At 45.3% G+C, this 21,652-nt stretch overlaps 1 protein-coding gene across 6 annotated transcripts in view; it reads left to right on the forward strand.

Annotated features, from left to right (window-relative positions):
- The window catches only part of KIF21B (kinesin family member 21B), a 400,290-nt gene that overhangs the window by 326,758 nt on the left and 51,880 nt on the right, over positions 1-21,652 (forward strand). For 3 of the 6 annotated variants that reach the window (XM_089654112.1, XM_089654107.1, XM_089654109.1), the window contains exons 26-28: positions 2,918-2,989; positions 3,129-3,236; positions 3,349-3,387. In XM_089654112.1, the coding sequence (XP_089510238.1) occupies positions 2,918-2,989; positions 3,129-3,236; positions 3,349-3,387 (219 nt within the window). The remainder of the gene's footprint in view (positions 1-2,917; positions 2,990-3,128; positions 3,237-3,348; positions 3,388-21,652) is intronic. The other 3 variants (XM_089654108.1, XM_089654110.1, XM_089654111.1) reach the window with 3 other exon arrangements.

Genomic DNA, 21,652 nt, shown 5'->3' on the forward strand with positions numbered 1-21,652 from the left:
GGCTCAGTAAGGCAGTCTATACATTAGTCATTTTTTGTTCAACAGCAGGGTTGAACAAAAAAAAAAAAAACTAGATTCCCACATCTACACATTTGACCTGGATGTGGATATTACTCCTGCTGAGGTATTGTGTTCTGACAGCTGAGAGACTTATTATTATACAGGATTTATAGAGTGCCAACAGTTTGCTCAGCGCTTTCCATTGTAACAGGAGACAATACAGCAACAATACAGTTCAATACAAGAGGGTTAGGAGGGCCCTGCTCCTTGGAGCTACAATCTAAGAGGGAGGGGCTAGTGGTACAAAAGGTAATAACTGTGGGGGATGGACTGGTAGGAGGAAGAGAAGATTCCATTATTAGCTGAAGGCAGGATAGGCTTCCCTGAAGAGAGGTTTTCAGAGATCGACTAAAAGTGAGCAGAGTAGGCGATAATCTGATAAATTGGGTCAGAGAGTTCCAGAGGATGAAGGAGGCTCTGCAGAAGTCCTGAAGATGAGCATGGAAGGAGGAGACAAGGGAGCTAGAGAGTAGGAGGTTGTGTGAGGAGGGGAGAGTACGGTTTGGGTGATATTTGGAGACAAGATTGGTGATCTAATTTGGGGCAGAGTTATAAATGGCTTTATATGTTATTGTTAATGTTTTGAAGTTTAGAACTGGTAAGTGCTGCAAGTTATAACTGGCGGTGCTGGTCGTGTGGAAATTTTCCTAGAGGCTGGTTGTACAGAAGTCTATTGGTACACTGCCCTACAAACTGCTGATTCCTGCCCTCTGCTCTGCTAACCCCTATCCTCTGACCTGTTGACCCCCAGTACACACAGCTATTATTTCCCTTTTTTGTACACTGCTCTGTTGACCTCATATCCCCTGCCCCCCTGACATTTTTTACTGTACCTCCATATCATACTGGCTAGATCTGGCCCTGTTCAGAACTGCCTTAATTCTTTGTGACATAAATTCAACAAGGTGTTGGAAACATTTCTCAGAGATTTTGGTCCATATTGACATGAGTTACTGTTGCCTTTCTATCAGCTCAAACCAGTCTGCCCATTCTCCTCTGACATCAGCAAGGAATTTTTATCCACACAGCTGCCACTCACTGTTGTTTTTCTCTTTTTCGGACAATTCTCTGTGAACACTAGAGATGGTTGTGCATGAAAATCCCAGTAGATCAGAAGTATTTGAAATACTCAGACCAGCCCATCTGTCACCAACATCTATGCCACGTTCAAAGTAATTTAAACCCCCTTTTCCCCTTTCTGATTCTCTGTTTGAATTTTAGAAAGTTATCTTCACCACATCTGGTGAAGCATCAGCAATTTATGTTTAACAAGCAATTGAACAGGTGTACCTAATAAAGTGGCCGGTGAGTGTATACAGCAGGCTAAGTGTTCTATGGTCCTGGTGCATACACTGCCAAAATGTGGTTCAGATGGGAATGTGTCCACTTCATGATCAAGGTCACCTTGCTCAGTAAAGTCCTGCTGTGAGTTTCTCCCTGCTTACTGACATACTCTACATTTGTCTTGTCTAACTGTAGAGACAGCTTGACCCTTGATCACCTGGGCAAAAGTCTGAAGTGTGCGGACAGCTGCCCTGGGTTTCTGTATATTGAACACATTGAACAGCATTGTTTAGGATAATGTGATCAAGCTCTTACCTAATCAGTGTGGGATTTTTATCCTAATGTATATTTGTATTTATTGTTCCTGTGGGCACTGCCCCTAATTCTGGAGTGTAAAAAAACATGTGTTTTCTGTTCAATAAAGAGTTCCAGTTTGGTATCTAAGCTATTCTTGTCTAGTCTTGGGTGCAATGTCCAGCTATAATACCTTGGTCCTGTGTCCCAGTGGTGAGGAAGTGGAGTCACCCAATTGGGGTAACAGGCGTTCCATTACAGTTCTCCTCTGGATGATCTATATACATTGCAAAGATTTTAATAAACTTTGTTGTAGATTCCTACCTTTTTGTATTCTGAAGAAAAAGTTGTTTGTGTCCATGTGCAGAGTGAATGTGTATGGGAGTGGTTTTATACTGTAATTATCAATCAGCTGTTGCACCTGCAGGGCTCTGCGGAAAACTGCAGGGGCTGCATCCCTTTAAATGTGCTTTCCTTTCAGGAGTATCTCACCAAAATGACATTTTGTTGCAGGGGATGTCAAAAATTTTACATACAGTATATTGCCAAAAGTATTGGGACACCCCACCAATCAGGACAGGAGCAGTGGGGAAACTGCATGCGATTTGGACAGGAATCATATTCCTGCTTAAATCGCATGCTATTCTTTGCAGTGCAATTTGTGTCCATTAATGCAAATCTCATCGCAGAGTATCGGTACTCGGTATCGGCGAGTACTTGACCGAAAGTATCGGTACTCTTACTCGCCTATAAAAAAACAGTATCGTGCATCCCTAGGTATAACCCCTTTTCAGGTTTTTTTTCTCCATCTGTGTCCCATTGAGGAGATCTCTCTTCACTTCCCATCCCATAGCCATACAGGAAGTGAGAAGAAATCACTGCAAATTAGGGGAATTTCTTGGGAACCAGAACTAGTATTCCCATTTGAAGATTTCCCCTCTATTACTTTTCTGGGGACAATCCAAAATTTGGGATTTTCTTTTACTTTCACTTTCAATGATAATGGTAAACAGGACAAATAGAGAGGGTGAAAATCCCTGAAGGGACACAGACTGCAATACAAACTGATCCAAAATCCAAAACTAAAAAAAACATTTTGCCTTTAGTTATACTTTAAGATAAAGGAAAATTACATGCAATATAAAGGATCAACCAGATTATACTCAATTTAGAGTAGTCAGAGCAAAGAAAGTGATTTATTCTAATAATATTCTAATAATAGTTACTATTTGTATTTATTTATACCAGAGGTAACTCTTAACATTGGATCACTGTTCAGTCCTAGGCAATCCCGAGGCCCTAACACATCTCCTTTAACACGTAGAAAATCTTATGACAGAGGACAGCCCAGGTAACTCTCTCTTTTTAAATTTAAAATGGAATTACATATCATTAATTGGGGATGAGTTGGATATTTATAATAAAGTGAAGTGGATTTTCATAATAAATATGTAAAAATACATATACTTTCTTTCCAAACTTTATTGCAGGTGCCCAGATTTGACACCTCCATCCTCACCACCTATGCGCCCTCGCAATGACAAAAATGTGTTTTCCCGCTTGACAAGTAATCAGAGCCCAGGGGCAGCACTGGATAAGTAAGTAACTTAACGCTCTTACCTGATTCCTAATAAATCATTTCATCATAACCTTTTACCCTGTCTGTGTAACATTTCCTGCTCTGTTTCTAACACTGCACTTTCTCTGTAGGTCTGATGAGAGTGACTGCTCTTTCACAGATGTCTCCAGGTACTATGAGAGTATTTTGGATTACCTTCCTTGTATGCATGTTGTTTGATTAACTTGCTGTGATCTTTTTCATTTGTGTTCTTTACATCTCTTTTCCTGAGAACAAAATGACCTTCTACCTTCAATGTCCACCATAACACATTTATTTTAATATTACCTTTTCATGAGTACAAATACTAGGTCTCCTGAAAGTGATCCTTGCTATTCCTTTCATCTCTTATTCAACTATTAATCAGCTGACTAAATACTTTTAGAAGTGTGTGTTTGTCCAGTGGTGCTGAGTGGGTTAGTGGGTGTCTTTGCTGTGGTGGCTGCGGGTTTATACACACTGGGGTAGAGAGGGCTCACACATCTTTTCCACTGGTGATCAAGCAACTACAATATAGGTTCCTCAAATGTGTCAATTCTTGTGGATTGGACCATGCTACATTATTTCTTTACTAAATTATCCAAATTCTCTGCTGCAGATTCCTTGTCTGTGCACACCCCAGCTACAGGTGCTGGTTTCTCAAGCAGTCCATCCTCTACTCAATGAGCAAACATTGTAGAGAGTCATGCTGCACTTCAAGATAAATAAACATATTTGTTAGGGGGCGTGGTCTGGACATGGCCGAGTGAGAATGCATCGCTCCTGAGCTCCCGCACTCTCCTGCTTTACCTGCTGCAAAACTTTGCTACAACTACCTATCATGCTCTCAGCAAAAAATAAGCAGGTGAAGGGGACACAGGTGTCCCGTGGACCAGACCCAAGGACCGAGATAAATCGTTTTTTCCCTGAGAATGGCCGCCGGAATCCTTATGTTATTATAGCGACACCACGTGGCACGCCAGCGGCCTTGCCTTCCGGGTCCTTGTCCCAGCCATCTTCACCAACTACAGACGCCATGGAGACATGCGCGGACCTCCCCTGGATCTTTTCAGTAGATTACCCGGGCTTGCGCACGTTACCTCTGCCACACCAACTGGGGTCAAGATGTAGAAGACCTGTGAGAGGACAACAGGCTATACTTATAAGTTTCATATTTATAAGGGAAAAGATAGTCACGTGGAGCCCCCCGGATGCCCAGACTACATGGGGAGTAGTGGCAAGATAGTTTGGGACTTGGTGTCATCCTTTTTTCATATGGGGTACCACTTATACGTGGACAATTTTTATTCAAGCGTGCCACTATTTAGACATTTATACAATCTTGGAACTGAGAATACAGCCGGTGTTTCTGCCAGCTGACCATAGAGCTGATTGGAGAGCATCTCTATAGCCTAAGATATCGGAAGCTATGAGCATTTCATCACTTCAGTTTCACCGAATATAAACAGCGCCATTTGTAAATTGGGAAAGCATCTGATCACACCGATCTTGGTGAGATTAGATAATGTAAGGGCAGAGGAGATATCTAGAGTCTGATAGAACCCAGATTTCTCAAAAAAGAATATAGAACAATGCCCATTGAAGTTTTAGGGGATATTTGCATTCCCTGTGATAGCATTAAAAGTGATAAAAAAAACGAAGGGGACAGTGTAAAAATAATTAAAAAATCAAAATAACTTAAAAAAAGTACCCTCGCTCCCCATGCACGCGCGCAGCTGCTTTCGTGAGCGTTGACCCTGTGCCAGTATGGAAACAGCGGTTGCACCATGCATGTGAGGTATCGCCACGAAACGTCAGATCAAGGGCACTAATTCTAACACTAGACCTCCTCTGTAAATCTAAAATGGTAGCTTGTAAAGGCTTTTAAAACTTTGCCTATGGATATTAAAAATGTATGCAGTTTGTCGCCATTGCACGGGGCATGTGCAGTTTTAAAGCTTGTCATGTTTGGTATCTATTTACTCGGCATACCATCATCCTTTATATTTTACCAAATAATTGGCCAATATTTTGTGTTTTTGTGCATTAAAAGTAAAAAAAGTGTATTTTTTTCTTAATTGCGTTTGAAAAATCGCTGCGCAAGTACTATGTGACATAAAAAATTGCAGCACCCACCATTTTATTCACTAGGGTGTCTGCTTTAAAAATATACATAATGTTTGGGGCTTAAATTAATTTCCTAGCAAAAAATACAGATTTTTTTCATGTGAACAAAAAGTGTCAGAAAAGGCTTGGTCTTCAGGTGATTAGAAGAGTGAGTGACATGTGGCATAAACTTCTAATGCTGGGCATAAAATGCCCCCACCCCCCAAAACGACCTCTTTTTGGAAAGTAGATGCCCCAAACTATTTGCTGAGAGGCATGTTGAATCAATAGAAGAATATTTTTTTTACCACACGTTTTTGGAAAATGACAAACAAAAACATTTTATTTTTTTTACACAAAATTGTCACTTAAATGATTTATTGCTCACACATGCCATGGGTATATGTGGAATTACTCACCAAAATACATTCTGCTGCTTCTCCCGAGTATGAGGGTACCACATGTGAGCGACGTTTTGGCAGTCTAGCCAAGTACAGGACCCCAAAATCCAATAAGCACCATCAGGCTTTTAAAGGGCTTTATTTCCTCATTATACTTCCTGACTACCTATCACAGTTTCGGAGGCCCTGAAATACCAGGATATTCCCCCCCAAATTAACACTTTTTGGAAAGTAGACACCCCAAGGAATTTGATTAGAATCATGGTGAGTATTTTGCAAATCTCGTTTGTTGCCACAAGTTTTTGAGAATTGAAGAAAAAAAACAAAAACATATTTTTTCTGCAAAATACTATTAGATCTGCAAAATACTCACCATGCCTCTTTTTAAATTCCTTGGGGTGTCTACTTTCCAAAAAGGGGTAATTTGGGGGGGGGGGGGGGGGTTGGTGCAATCCTGGCATTTCAGGGCCTTCAAAACTGTAATAGGTAGTGAGGAAGTGAAATGAGGAAGTTACGCACCTTCAGGCTTTCAAAGTGGTCATTGGATTTCAGGCTCCTGTATGTGGCTAGGCTCCTAAAAAGTCTCACATGTGGTACCCCCATACTCAGTAGAAGTAGCAGAATGTATTTTGGGGTGTAATTCCACATATACCTATGGCTTGTGTGAGAAATATAGAATTTAAATGACAACTTTGTGTAAAAAAAAAAAAAAAGTTTTTGTCATTTTCCAGATATTTGTGGAAAAAAAATAAATCTTCCATGGACTCAATATGCCTCTCAGCAGATAGCTTAGGGTGTCTACTTTCTGAAAAGGGGTCATTTGGGGGTGTTTTGGGGGATTTGTTTTAACAAAAAACATGTAGCAGAATACATTTTGGCCTACATTTATGAGGAAATTTTAGGGTTTTTTTTGGATATTTTTTATGACAGAAATGAGAAAAGTTTTTTTTAAAAAAAAAAAGTCTCAAATTTTTTTATGTTTATAGCGCCAAAAATAAAAAGTGCACAGGTGATCAAATGCCACCAAAAGAAAGCTCTATTTGTGTGAAAAAAGGACATAAATTTCATTTATGTACCGTATTGCATGACCTCATGTACAATATTGCATGACCGCGCAATTGTCAGTTAAACTAGTGTGTGTTTCTAGACGCTATAAAGTTCACACAAAACAATCAATATACACTTATTGGGATTTTTTTTACCAAAAACATGTAGCAGAATACATTTTGGCCTAAATTTATAACTAACTTTGAGTTTACTATATATTTTTTTATTACTTTATAGAGTGATTCTTAAAAGTATGTTAATCACTAAACCGCGCCAATTGATGCTTTTAAATATTAAATATTATATCCAATCAGCTGCCACTTTAAATACTATGTAAAACTTATTCCAATAAATACCACTCCTAATATTGGTGATAATTAGTGGCGCATTGTATATATGTGTCACATTAATTCCTTTTGATGGCCTCTATGTGCAAACTCATTTACACAAATATTAAGTGACATAAATTTTATGTGACATAAAAATATATGTGAACAAAACTGTGACTCCCAGTGCAGAAATAAATAAACCATGTGCTGTGCCTTTCATACACCCCCTCTTAGGTGTGCACTCACCAGAACATAGCCTTTAATAAGCCTTATTGCATAAGTTCCAGAAATCATGATCATCAGAACACAGCCTTTTTTCCACTTTATATAGACTCCAAATTGTTAAGACTGGGATCTTCCTCCAATAATCACCCATGATAAGAATGGTAGCCAGTATCATAATATATATTTCTCTCCATAGTTACATAGAAAGAGAAAGAAATTCGCTCCAATCGTGTATTACCAAAGGTAAACAACTTTAATAAGCCAAAATATTGCACTTACAACATTCCAAAAATAGTTAAGCCTTATTTAAAATAGCCTTTCAGTGAGACAGATATCACAGGTGCACCCACCACCTCCGGAACTTCCAGACAGAACGCCGTCTCTTCACTTCTGCTTGCGTATCTGCGTCACTACCGGTTCGCCGCACCGTCACACCCTGACATGTTTTAAGTCAGGTACGACTTATGTCTGAACCCAGTGTCAGAGGTGTTAAGGCTTGCAAGGTAAGGGAAGGGAAACCACTGGGGACAAGCATTATCAAGCTGCCCTTGCGGGGGTAGGGCTACATTTGGGGGCTCATCTGGGATGTCTCCCATGGTTAGCCCTAGAGTCATGAGCCAAATTGTGAAGAATTAATAATGGGGCCAAGAGCAAGGCAGCTCTTGGAACTGTGTATATGATGTAACTGTGTACGGTGGTTGACATACTAGAGATTGAATGGACTGAGAGGGAAGTCTGTCAGCTGGTAAAGAATCTGGTGCCAGATCAGAGGGCCTATCTCATTGACACGAGGCTGTAATTTTCTAGGGACTGCACTTGTGTATTACTGAAGTGGAAGGAAGTTATACTGACTTGTTTCCAGAACAACAGCATACGTTTGACAGTGGGGGTTGAGGCCCAGTGATCCTATTGCTGCCCACAGTTGAACCATTGGGGGATCACCCACGTGCAAGAGCGGAAAGTCCGGTGTCAGTGGATGCTGACCCTGCCTCTTTCTACACAGACATGAGCAAGCTAGTTGAGAAATTAGTAAAGAATAGTTTTGCTTCTATCATTCAAGGATATCAGGAGCTTCGCTTTTTCTCTGGGCGGTTTCCGACCCTCGCGAGAGAGTAAGAGTTTGAAACCTGGATGAGTCAGGCTGTGGAAGAACAGAATGTCCCAGAAGCAGTCAAGAGGCAGAGATTAAGTGAAAGAGGACCCCCAGCTGAAGTGATTCACAGTCTGAGCTTGGGAAAGCAATGGACTATATTGATACTTTATATGCTGTGTTCGGCCAAGTGGAGAAACTTCCAGACCTTTTGTATAAGTTCAAGCACACTCATCAGCATAAGGTGGAGAGACTTTCTAAATACATTACTCAAGTGGATAAAATTATACATTAGATTATTCTAAAGAAAGCGATCGATCCCCGGGATGCTGATAAAGTTCGACTGGAGCAGATTCTACAAGGTGACCAACCTAACCTCTTAATCTTGTGCTGAAACTATTACTCAAGGGATCACATGCAACTTTCACTTTCCCTGCATTAGTAAGAGGTGAGAGAGAGGAGGAAGCTTTGTTACAGGAGGAGAATCAAAAACCGAGAGAACTGCCAAAATCTGCTTCCAAGAATGAAAAAGTGTCGACGCGGGTGGTACAGATAGATGAGTATTTCACCGATGATGATAATGATGGGGAGACAGAAGCAGATGAACACTCAAGCTCGTCATTCACCAAATCCGTCAGTGAGGCATCCCCATCCGACCTGCTGACTCAAGTTGCTCATGTTCAGAATCAGATACAGCAATACTTGCTGCAGGTAGGAGGGGAGCCTGTACTTCAACCTATGAAGAGGAGAAGTGCTTCCGGTATGGAGAACCTGGACATTTTAGGGCTCAGTGCTCCAGGAAAAAAACTGAGCCAGACCTATGGCTAAAGTGCTAAGAGCAATACAGAAGCTTCTCTTCACTAAGAAAGGGGGGAAACTTCAGGGGGCCTCAATGAAGGAGCTAACTCAGTCAGTGCTCCAAAAGAAAGAAAAGTCTGAATTTCAAGCAAGAATGTAGAGAGAAGTTTCCTAGAAGCTTATTGGATTCCTCAACGAAGCTCAATCGAAAGCCGCCAGAGCCAGGGGGAAATGTGCAAAGAGTCAATACATCACATCAATCTAAAGTCATTGTCAGATCATACCAACAACTGGCAGGGAGAACAAAGAGTCAAGTCAACTATGTAAAGCCTGTTGATTTACCTGAGAAGCTTGTAGGCCCCTCTCCTATAGTGTCAGTTCAGGTGGAAGGGGTGTACAATAGGGCACTGCTAGACACTGAGGCCCAAGTGACCGTGCTATACAGAGACTTTTATGACAAGTATCTGAAACACATTCCATAAGTTGGAAGAGTTAGAGATCTGGGGTATGGATTCTGAAAAATTCCACTATGATGGCTACATTGCAGTTAAAATAACTTTCAGCCCCTCCTCCGGGGAGAAGACAGATACATTTGATATCTTAGCAGTTGTATGTTCCAGACCACCAGGGACGAGACAAAACTCTATTAATTGGAACCAACACTGACCTAGTGAGAAAGTTGGTTTTTCGCTAGCTGAGAATGAAGACCTCACACTCAAGGGAATACACCCTTAATTGCATCAAGCCTTTCAACTGATGATTTGGGAAGGTTAAGAGCCAAAAAAAGTGCTGCAGCCTGGCAAAATAGTCTGTATGAAGGCCACAGTCAAGTTGACTTGGGATCAGCCGGATCCCTTTGTTGTCTTAGAGACTGATCGTGAGAAGAAGAGATGGGAGTGGATTTGGTACCTGAAATAGTGCCCACAAGAGCCCTGTCCCAGAATGGAGAGAAGGTGCCAGTTAGTCTCCAGAATGTTACCGACTCCCCTATGTTGATTGGACATCTGAGTTCAGCTATTCCAGGAAACACCTACAGATTTGGTAAAGGGGGAGTCCTGAAAAAAACTCAGGGGAGAGGAGGAAGTCAGAGAAAAGAGTCAAGGATCAGTTATTAAAATGGGAAAAGATGTTTTCCAAAAATTACATTGACGTGGGACGTGCTAAAAGTGCTCAGCATAGCATTCAGCTGCAGGAAGACAAGCCATTTAAGGAGAGAGCAGGCTGAATACCTTTGAGTAACCTAGAAGACCTCAGAGAACAATTTGCTAAACTGAAGAAGTCAGGAGTCATTCAAGAATCCAGGAACCCTTATAGCAGTAGTGAGGAAGAAAAATGGGCCCCTTCAGATTTGTATTGACTACAGAACTCTGAACAGAGGAACCATAACCGATCAGTACACTATTCCTCAAATCGAAAATGCCCTTCAATGTCTCAGGGGTGAAATTGTTCAGTGTCCTAGATCTGAAAAGTGGGTACTATCATATTCCCTTGCATCAAGAAGATAGAGAAAAGATGGCGTTCATCTGCCCATTGGGGTTCTTCTAGTTCAATTGGATGCCTCAAGGACTATCAAGGGCTCCTACCACATTCAAACAGCTGATGGAGCGCACAGTGGGAGACATGAACCTAATTGAGGTTTTGATGTACTTGAATGACATCATTGTTTACACGAAGCAAAACTTTATTATTATTATTATTATTATACAGGATTTATATAGCACCAATGGTTTGCTCAGCGCTTTACATTATAGTGGGAGACAATACAGTAACAATACAGATCAATACAAGAGGGATTTGAGGGCCCTGCTCCTTGGAGCTTACAATCTAGGAGGGATGGGTGAATGGTACAATAGGTAATAACTGTGGGGGATGGAGTGGTTGGAGGAGTAGTAACTGTGGGGGATGGTGCGGTTGGAGGAGTAGAGGATTCCAGTATTAGCAGAGGGCAGGATAGACTTCCCTGAAGAGATAGATTTTCAGTGATCGCCTAAAAGTAAGTAGAGTAGGCGATAGTCTGATAGATTGGGGTAGGGAGTTCCAGAGGATGGGTGACTCCCTGGAAAAGTCTTGGAGGTGAGCATGGGAGGAGGAGATAAGGGAGATAGATAGTAGGAGGTCTTGCGAGGAGCGGAGAGTACGGTTTGGGTGATACTTAGAGATAAGATCGGTTATATAAATTGGGGCAGTGTTGTGGATGGCTTTATATGTCATTGTTAGTGTTTTGAATTTTATCCGTTGGGCAACTGGGAGCCAGTGGAGGGATTGGCAGAGAGGGGTGGCAGATACAGAACGGTTAGTAAGGTGGATGAGTTCATGATAGAATGGAGTGGGGATAGCCTGCGATGAGGTAGGCCAATGAGGAGGGAGTTACAATAGTCGAAGTGTGATATGACAAGGGAATGAATACGTAGCTTCGTGGTTTCCGGGGTTAGGAAGGGTCGTATCTTGGAGATGTTGCAGAAGTGTAGTCTACATGATTTAATCAGCGATTAGATCTGGGGTTGGAAGGACAGATGGGAGTCTAGGATTACACCTAGTACCCTGGCAAGAGGGTATGGACTGATGATTGTGTTACCGATCGTTATGGTGAAGTCAGTGGCGGTGGCACTATCAGGGGTGAATACTAAGAGCTCGGTTTTGGAAAGGTTTTAAGTTTGAGGAAGTGGAGTGACATCCAAGCCGATATGTCACTTAGTAGGCTAGCGATGCGAGTGGAGACTGAAGGGGTGAGGTGAGGGGTAGACAGATAAATTTGCGTGTCATCAGCATAGAGATGGTACTTGAAGAGGAGGTGGCAGCGTTATAGGTAACACTGAAGGAGCGCTGTGATAGGTAGGAAGAGAACCAGGAGAGAGCGAAGTCACTGAGGCCAAGAGAGTGTAGTTTTTTGAGGAGGAGGGGATGGTCAATCGTGTCAAAAGCTGCGTAGAGGTCGAGTAGTAGGAGTATTGAATAGTGGCCATTGGTTTTAGAAGTTAGTAGATCATCAGAGAGTTTTAGTAGGGTAGTTTCAGTGGAGTGAAGGGGGCGAAAGCCAGATTGTAAAGGGTCGAGAAGGTTGTTGTCGGTGAGGTGGGAGCTCAGACGATTGTAGACTAAGCGTTCTAGGAGCTTAGAGGTAAATGGCAGCAGGGAGATGGGTCTTAGGTTGCTCGGGTTGGTGAGGTCAAGGGATGGTTTTTTAAGTATGGGAGTGATATGCGCGTGCTTTAGAGGGGAGGGGAAGGCACCTGTAGAGAGGGAAAGATTGAAGATGTGAGTGAGGGAGCATAAGATGGAAGAGGAGGGTGACCGAAGGTGTTGTGAGGGGACAGAGTCCAGGGGGCAGGTGGTGAGGCAGGCTTCTGAGAGGACCTTAGTGACCTCTTCGGTAGTAGCGAGGTCAAAGGAGGAAAGTGTTGAGGGAGGTATGGTATGAGGAATGCTAGGTGGGGTGGGTGTCTGTGTAGTGGCGATGTCCCTACAGATTGCGTCAATCTTGTTTTGGAAGTGGTTTGCAATCTCGTGGGCAGTGAGTGAGGTGCTGGGTGGCGGCGGAGGCGGAGAAAGTAGAGAGTTAAAAGTAGAGAAGAGCCGACGAGGACTGGAAGAAAAGGTATTAATGAGAGTGACAAAGTAGGCTTGTTTAGCAGCGTGAAGGGAGGAAGTGTATGTTAGGATGGCAGATTTATAACGGGTGAACGCTTGGTGGGATTTGGTTTTACGCCATAATCGGTCCAGCGCGCGACTGTCGTTTGAGATTTCTGGTGTGGATAGTCTGCCAAGGTTGTAGCGGTCGGGGCCTGATGCTTCGTGTTGTTAGGGGGGCGAGCAAGTCTAAGGCGGATGAAAGCGAGTTGTTGTAGACAGCAGTGGCCAGGGCAGGACAGGGGATTGACGCTGTCGTAGAATTGGTCAGTTGCAGAGTGGAAGGGAGCCGGGTTCAAGTTTTGGAGATTTCTGCCGGTAATTGTTTGCTGGTTGGTGGGATAGGTGTTAGAGGATGAGGAGACTGTGAAGGTGATGAGATTGTGATCAGAGAGGGGAAAGGTTTGTGAGGTTAAAGGGAGTACAATGGTGAGAGAAGACAAGGTCTAAGGTATTCTTGAGAAGGTTTTTCAAAGGCTCCATGAAGAAGAAGTGAAGTTGTCACTGGAGAAATGTCAGTTCTATCAAAATTTAGTCACCTACCTAGGGCATGTCGTTTCAACTTAAGGGATTTCCACTGACCCTAAAAAGTTGGAGGTGGTTACCATGTAGTGAAGACCAAGAACAGTCCTGGAATTGAGGTCTTTCGTAGGTTTCTGCTCCTATTTTCAGAGATTTGTATTGAATTTTACAAAGATTGCCCCCCCACTCAATGAGTTACTACAGAGTGATGAAGGGAAAGGTGAAAGTGAGAGCTGCAAGGCAGATAAAGTGAGGTGAGGAGCTCAAAAGTCTCAAGAATCCATTCAGGAAAAGTGAACTTCCCAATGTGAGAGAGCTTTCCATCACATCAAGAAAAGACTCATGAAAGCTCCAGAGCTGGTTTACGTAGATCCTACCAAACCATATGAGCTCTATTCGAGAGGGGCTGGGTGGGTCTAATACTAAGAGCAAGATGGGAATTTATGTCCCATAGATCATGTAAGCCAGACTCTTACTTCATCTGAGAAAAACTATCCGTGTATAAGTTGGAGTTCTTGGCCCTGAAGTGGGCTGTCGTCAGCAAATTGAAGGATTATCTGTATGGGGCCTCAATTGAAGTCAAGACAGACAATAATCCCCTAATATATCTTCTGACAACAGTCATTGGAAGAAGCAGTGTTCTGGTGGCAACCGAACACTTTACTTGATATGCTCATTCTTCCTCACCAAGGATCAACAAGTAGTCACTGTGGTGAAAGTGCTGGTGGAAAAGTTTTTTGTGCACTATGGTCTGCCCCAACAAATACATTCCAAAAAGGCAGGGACTTTGAGAGGGAACTTGTTCATAAGCTATGTGAGCTGCTGGGCATCCAAAAATCGTGACCTTCCCCATATATCCACAGGAAGATCCTCAACCTGAATGGTTCAACAGCACTCTATTGAATATGATAGGAACTTTGCCATCCGAGAAGAAACAGCATTGGGGAAATTATATTGCAGTTGTACAGCAAGATTAACAATGCCACGGGGTATTCCCGCTACAGATTAATGTTTGGAAGAGAAATTTGACTGCCGGTTGACCTAGCTTTCGGAACCTCTATGGATCACACATCATGAGAGCAAATTACCTTTAACCTCAAGGTGAAAGTGCAAGACTTGGATGGACTTTTGTCTTTTTTCAGCCAGACTAACAATGTAAGACCTTCAGTCAGGGATCGTGTGCTTTTGATAAACTTGTGAGTACCCAGGAAACACAAGCTGGATAATTGCTGGCGATCCCAACCATATATCAATTGCATGCAACTCCCTGGGCTGTCAGTTTATCAAACCCAACCCTAAGGAAAAATGAGCCCGCTGAAAATGTGGCATCAAAATCACTTGTTGCCCATTTCAGATGTCATCAGAATTTCCTAAGCCATGCAACGTTAGGCCTAGATCACGCCAATACTGAATATTTTCACTAGTACTAAATTTATTCTCTCTTGAGAAGAGGAGATTAAGGGGGGATATGATCAACATGTATCAGTGGTTTATATAGTGAACTCGGTGTAGAGCTATTCACCCTGAGGTCATCACAGAGGACAGGGGGGCACTCTTTACGTCTGGAGGAAAAGAAATGTAATCTCCGAATATGGAAAGATTTCTTCACAGTGAGAGCTGTGAAAATGTGGAATAGACTCCCTCAAGAGTTGGTTCTAGCCAGCTCAGTGGATTGTTTTAAAAAAGGCCTGGATTCTTTCCTGGATACACAGAATATAACTGGATACTAAGATTTATAGGTAAAGTTGATCCATGGAATATCCAATTGCCTCTCGGGGGGGCTCCCTGCAGGAGCAAATTGGTTCATGGTTTGCGGGGGGATTTTTTTTCCTATGGATCAACTGTGGGTATAGAATTATAACTTTTTTTTAATGGTTGAACTGAATGGACTTTTGTCTTTTTTTCAGCAAGACTAGCTATGTAACTGTGTAGCTACTCATACTTGTGAAAATGCTCCCCATACCTGAAACCGATACTTTGCAATAGATGCAAATTGCACTGCAAAGAATAGCATTCAATATGAGCAGGAATGCAGTACGATTCTTGTCCAAATTGTTTCCCCACTGCTCCTGTGTGAACACAGGCTTTTCATAGCCTGAGTTCACAGAGGAACAGTGCGAGAAGCCTCCTTACACCAGACCTATGCACAGACACGGCAACCAGCATGGAAAGCTGCATCCCTCCCTCCGTGTATTCTCTGGTGGAGATCTCTTTATAAAGGGCGGGGGGCTGGAACACGAGCCTCTGATGTCTTCTTCAAATGTCATCCCTTCCAACACTGCTCCGTGTCTGTGCTGCTGGAAGGAGCTGGGTGGCCTGCTCCAGTGCTTTATGCTGTGTCAGAGTGGCTGTCAACAGGACCGTGGTGACCATCAATATGTGGAGCTCCTTGCCGAAGGAGTACAATGTGTAAACCAGAGTCACGAAGTCCAGCTACCTGTGTGACCGCTCCACCTCCAGCACGGTGCCCCTTTGGCTACAACAAGGGAAATGCTGGCCAGAATCTAGTACCTGCACTCCAGCAACCAGATCCTGCTCCTGGGTGAGTGAGACAATCCCATCTCCTCCATACACCACCCCATCTTGTCTAGGGACAGGGACCTCATCTAGAGAGCATGCTAGCTGGCAGGCCTTGTGCCTAGGGTGCCAGGAAGGGGGGGAGGAGGAGGGAGTGTGTTAAATCAGAACCCCCAGCCACAGGAAGGTTTCCCGCACCACTCCTGTGTGAACTCAGTCTATGACAAGCCTGGGTTCACACATGACATGTGATTTGGACAGGAATCGTTCCATATTCATGTTCAAATCGCATGCTGTTTTTTTGCGGTCCATTGACGCAAATTGCAACGGAAAGTATTGGTTCCTCGGTAGCGGCGAGTACCTGACTGAAAGTACTCGTACTCACCAATCAAAAAAGGGTATTGGTGCATCCCTAACACCGGCAATGTCAAACTAACATTCAAACAGAGGAAGAGGATGAAAATAAGAGATAGTACCTAATTGGTTGTTTCCACAATTTCAGGAGAATAATGACACCTCATTTGGGAAACAGTTGGAGAAGTCTCAGAGCCAGGAATGACCATATCCCCCACACCCGTGGACACTACCAAAGTTAAAGCCAAAACAACTAGTCTACCCATCAGAAGGGGCATCGGGATTTAGGCTGATTCTAGCGAGGAACCGATGACAAGGCCTCAAGCTAATAATGATTTAGAGTTTGAACCCCATTCAGTTGTTGCTTGTCCCGATTGTGGGCTGGAAATACAGGAGGCTGAGTCCTGTCAAGGCATCTGTGAAGGAGTCCACGAGCCTGCGACTTTGGAGTCGGGGTTTAGCCTACGTTGTGCTTATTCCCCTCATTAGCTCAACACAAGCGCCTCTGATTCAACTTGTGAGCCCACGCCTGAAGAATCTATGAATTTCAGACTACGACAGAATATTACCCACCCAGGAGACTGACATACAATACACTGGGAGAAAACTCTAATGAACTCACTACTCAGCGTTCAAGTAAAATGCCATATTCTACTACCAATCATTGGGTAGAAGGTGACCTTGATTCACCCTCTGACACTACTGGGTGGGCCACTGCCATTACACTGGCCTGTCAACAAAGTAATCTCACTCTGACGAGTTATGGAAGTGGTTACAGATGAAGCCTGATCTTTGTAAATTACTTGTGAATATGAGTTATGGTTGATTTCTCGTTCAATGTTCAAATTGATCATTGTATATTAAGTAATTAATATTACAGTGGGTTCCACCCTACTTTGGGGACCAAAGATTTCATGATGTAACCAGGAGCCGACTATATCATTATGCCATTCAGGGACATTTACAGATGTCCAGTACTGGGACCACATCACTTCATGTTAGCAGAGTGGATTCAGTTTTTCTGACAGCAGAGGATCTTAGGACCTGTAGTCCTATAGTCAATACATCCTGTATTCCTGAGTGCTGATTGAACTGCAACTATCCCTGAGCTGGCGAACGAGAAGGATGCGGGGAAAGCGGATATATTCTACAGCAAGGGACTGGCTCTCTCTCTTGATGCAAGATTCAAAGCTGAACACGGGGGAACTGCCATTCTCCTATAGAGACAGATTACTGGCCTACTGCTGCAGGACTCTGCACATCAGTTCAGCACAGCTGTGACGCCGCTCACCACACCGAGATTGCATCAGTGTGCGTTTGCATCGTATTGGAACTGTTACTGTTCGGTCTTCACAAAGACATCTCTGCTCGCCGCGCTGACAGGGCTTCAGATGGTAACTCTGCACATCCATGCAAACAGCCAAGAGCCTGGGCAAGAACTCTTGTTCCTAGGAGGCCGTCTTTCTGTCATCACTCTAGAGCAGGCATGTCCAAAGTCCGGCCCGCGGGCCATTTACGGCCCGGGGGTCGGTTTAATACGGCCCTCCAACAGCCCTCCCTGCTCTGTGTAATGTGGCCCTCCCACGGCCCTCCCTTCTATGGCAGACAGTATTCTGCTTGAGAGCAGAGGGCAGTGCGCATGCCTGACTGCGGAGCGTTCTCCCTGGTCTGTGTAAATGCGGCTGTCGCACGGCCCTCCCTTCTGTGGCAGACAGTCTTCTGCTTGAGAGCAGTGCGCATGTGTCAGGGCAAGAGCTGAGGAACGGACAGGCAGGCCTAACAATGTAACGCACTGGCTGACGACAACCACCACCCACAGACCAAAGTCCCTCAGGGCGCGGAGTCTAAGTCCCAGGCTGCCCTTCACCAGGGCCCCTGATGGTGGGGATGGACTTGACGCAGCCAGGAACCAGGTCGCGGCCCCCGAGACACCTCAGCTGCGGTAATGGCCGCCGCCAATGGCGTGTAGCTGGTGGAAGAGACAAAAGAGTAGTCAGACAAGCCGGGGTCAACAACAACAGGACAGAACAGTACAGGACAGCAGACGAGAATCACAGGTCACGAGCCGGGTTCAGCAACAGAGGGTCAGATCAAAGGAGAATACAAAGAATAGTCAAGACAAGCCGAATCAGATACCAGGAGAGTCACGAGAGTCAGAACAGAGTAACAGCAACACAAAGACACAAGACACAAGTGCAAAGAGCATGTGCGGGCCACAGGCTTATATGTCATCAGCCACACCCCTCTGGAGGATGGACCACAGAAACCTGAAGGCATAAAAGGGCTCCCATCATGCACAGCAGAATCCAAGGTGGACACCAGCACATGAAGTAACATAACCACAGGAAAAAGGTAGGACCTTGACAGTACCTCCCCCTCAAGGGCCCCTCCCCCTCCGCGGCTCAACAAAAGGTTTCTGAGGAAAGCGGGTATGAAAAGCGCGGAGGAGGGCAGGAGCATGGACATCCGCGGAAGGAACCCAGGAACGCTCCTCGGGACCATAACCGCGCCAATGAACCAGGAACTGTAATTGACCGCGCACCAATCGAGAGTCCAGGATCCGGCTCACCTCATACTCCTCATGACCGTCAACCCGGTCAGGACGGGGCCGAGGAAGAGAGGTAGTGAAGCGATTGCAGATCAGAGGTTTCAACAGGGAAACATGAAAGATATTGGAGATCCGCATCCCAGACGGAAGGGCAAGTGCATAGGCCACCGGATTCACTTTGCGGAGAATGCGGAAAGGACCGACAAAACGGGGAGCCAGTTTGGGTGTGGGCACCCGAAGATTGAGGTTGCGAGTAGACAACCACACCCGATCGCCGACCTGGTATGAAGGAGCGGGCAACCGTCTGCGATCAGCCTGGAACTTCTGGCGCTGAGCTGAGTCCCTCAAGGCCCTCTGGATCTGCCCCCAAGAAGAACGCAGGGCAGCAAGATGGTTCTCCACAGCCGGAATGTCCTGTGGTGAGAACCTCTCAGGTAATACCGCGGGTTGAAACCCATAGTTGGCCATGAAGGGAGACATCCCGGTGGAGGAGTTGACCGCCGAGTTCCTGGCAAACTCTGCCCACGGCAGGAGATCGGCCCAATCATCCTGATGGTCTGAAATATAACACCGAAGGAATTGTTCTAAGGCCTGATTGGAACGCTCCGCAGCCCCATTGGACTGCGGGTGGTAGGCTGATGAAAAGGAGAGACTAATACCCAACTGGGAGCAGAAGGCACGCCAGAATCTGGACACGAACTGACTCCCGCGGTCTGAGACAATCACCTTAGGTAACCCATGCAGGCGAAAAATCTCCCTGGAAAAGACCGTGGCCAGTTCCTGCGCTGTGGGTAATTTCCTGAGTGGAATGCAATGGCACATCTTGGAAAACCGATCGACGATCATGAGGATGACCGTATGACCCCGAGACACCGGGAGGTCTACAATAAAGTCCATCCCTAGATGTGACCAAGGACGCTCCCCATTGGGAATGGGTTGCAGAAGACCCAAAGGGAGATGCCGTGGAGACTTATTCTGGGCACAGATCGAACATGCCGCTACATAAGAGGCAATGTCGGCACGGAGGGTTGGCCACCAGAATAAGCGAGAGACGACCCAACACAGCTGGTTCTTCCCTGGATGCCCGGCAGTTTTGGTGTTATGGTAGGTACGCAGCAGGCGGGTGCGCAATCCCTCGGGTACGAAACATCTACCCTCCGGCCTCCCGGGAGGAGCATCAGTTTGAGCCGCCAAAATCTGCTCCCCAAGGGGAGAGGTCAGACTGGTGCGAATGGCAGCCAGGATCTGATCTGGAGGTATAAGTGAGATTGGCTCAGAGTCCTCCCTGGACAACTCAGAGTATTGCCGTGATAACGCATCAGCCCTGACATTCTTGGAACCAGGCAAATATGAAACCACATAGTTGAAGCGTGACAAGAACAGAGCCCATCTGGCCTGGCGGGGTGTCAATCTCTTGGCCTCCGAAAGATAAGTCAGGTTCTTGTGATCGGTAAGAATGAGGACCGGAACCGCGGAACCCTCGAGCAGGTGCCTCCATTCCTTGAGAGCCAGAATGATGACCAACAACTCCCGATCTCCAATCTGGTAGTTGCACTCAGCCGAGGAAAGCTTCCTGGAGTAGAACCCGCAGGGAAGTAGGGGTCCATCGGGCGACCGACGCTGAGACAGGAGAGCCCCTACTCCCGTCTCGGAAGCATCAACTTCGAGGACGAAGGGCAACCCAGGATTGGGATGCGAAAGAATCGGAGCCGAAGCAAAGGCAGCTTTCAGAGCCTCGAAAGCTCTGATGGCCTCGGATGGCCACTCGTGAGGGTTACTCCCCTTCTTGGTTAGGTCAGAGAGAGGCTTTGCCAATGTGGAGAAGTTCCTGATGAACTTCCGATAGTAGTTGGCAAAACCCAGAAAGCGCTGAATGGGCCGAAGACCATTGGGACGAGGCCACTGCAGAACTGCCGCAACCTTCTGAGGGTCCATGGAAAATCCCTCCGCGGAAATTATGTAGCCCAAAAAGGCAACCTGGGATCGATGGAACTCGCACTTCTCGAGTTTACAAAAGAGTCCGTTCTCACGCAATCGTTGCAGCACCTGCTTAACATCCTGGACATGGGACTCCATGGAGGTAGAGTAAACCAAGATGTCATCCAGGTAAACCACTACGCATTGCTGCAACAAATCACGAAGGACATCGTTTATGAATTCCTGAAAGACCGCGGGCGCGTTACACAATCCGAAGGGCATCACCAGGTATTCGTAGTGCCCAGTTCTAGTGTTAAACGCGGTCTTCCACTCATCCCCTTGTCTGATCCGTACGAGGTTGTACGCCGCCCTAAGGTCGAGTTTGGTAAAGACCGTTGCTCCCTTAAGGCGGTCGAATAACTCAGAAATCAAAGGAATTGGATATGCATTTTTAATGGTAATCCGATTGAGACCCCTATAATCGATGCAGGGCCTCAATTCCCCACCTTTCTTCTTTACGAAAAAAAACCCCGCTCCTGCTGGGGAAGTAGACTTACGAATGTGCCCCCGGGAAAGCGCATCCACCACGTACTCCTCCATGGCCTTATTCTCCGCAACCGAGAGAGGGTACACCCTGCCACGTGGAGGAGTGGCCCCGGGTTGCAGGGATATGGCGCAGTCGTAAGGACGATGCGGTGGTAAGGTACCAGCGCGTACCTTATCGAACACGTCCCGGTATTCCCCATAGTCGGTGGGCAACGCAGAGTCCGAGGAGGCACACAATACCTTAACCGGCCCCCGGATGCACCCGGCCCCACACTGTGGAGACCATGAGAGAATCTCGGCTGTTTGCCAATTGAAGGTTGGATTGTGCCTCTGGAGCCAGGGATACCCCAAAACCACCGAATAGTGTGGGGAAGAAATCACCTGAAAACA

This window comes from Staurois parvus, unplaced genomic scaffold (genome assembly GCF_062004578.1).
Source record: "Staurois parvus isolate SC_StPar_1 unplaced genomic scaffold, SC_StPar_1.0 ptg000744l, whole genome shotgun sequence".
Classification (NCBI taxonomy): domain Eukaryota; kingdom Metazoa; phylum Chordata; class Amphibia; order Anura; family Ranidae; genus Staurois; species Staurois parvus.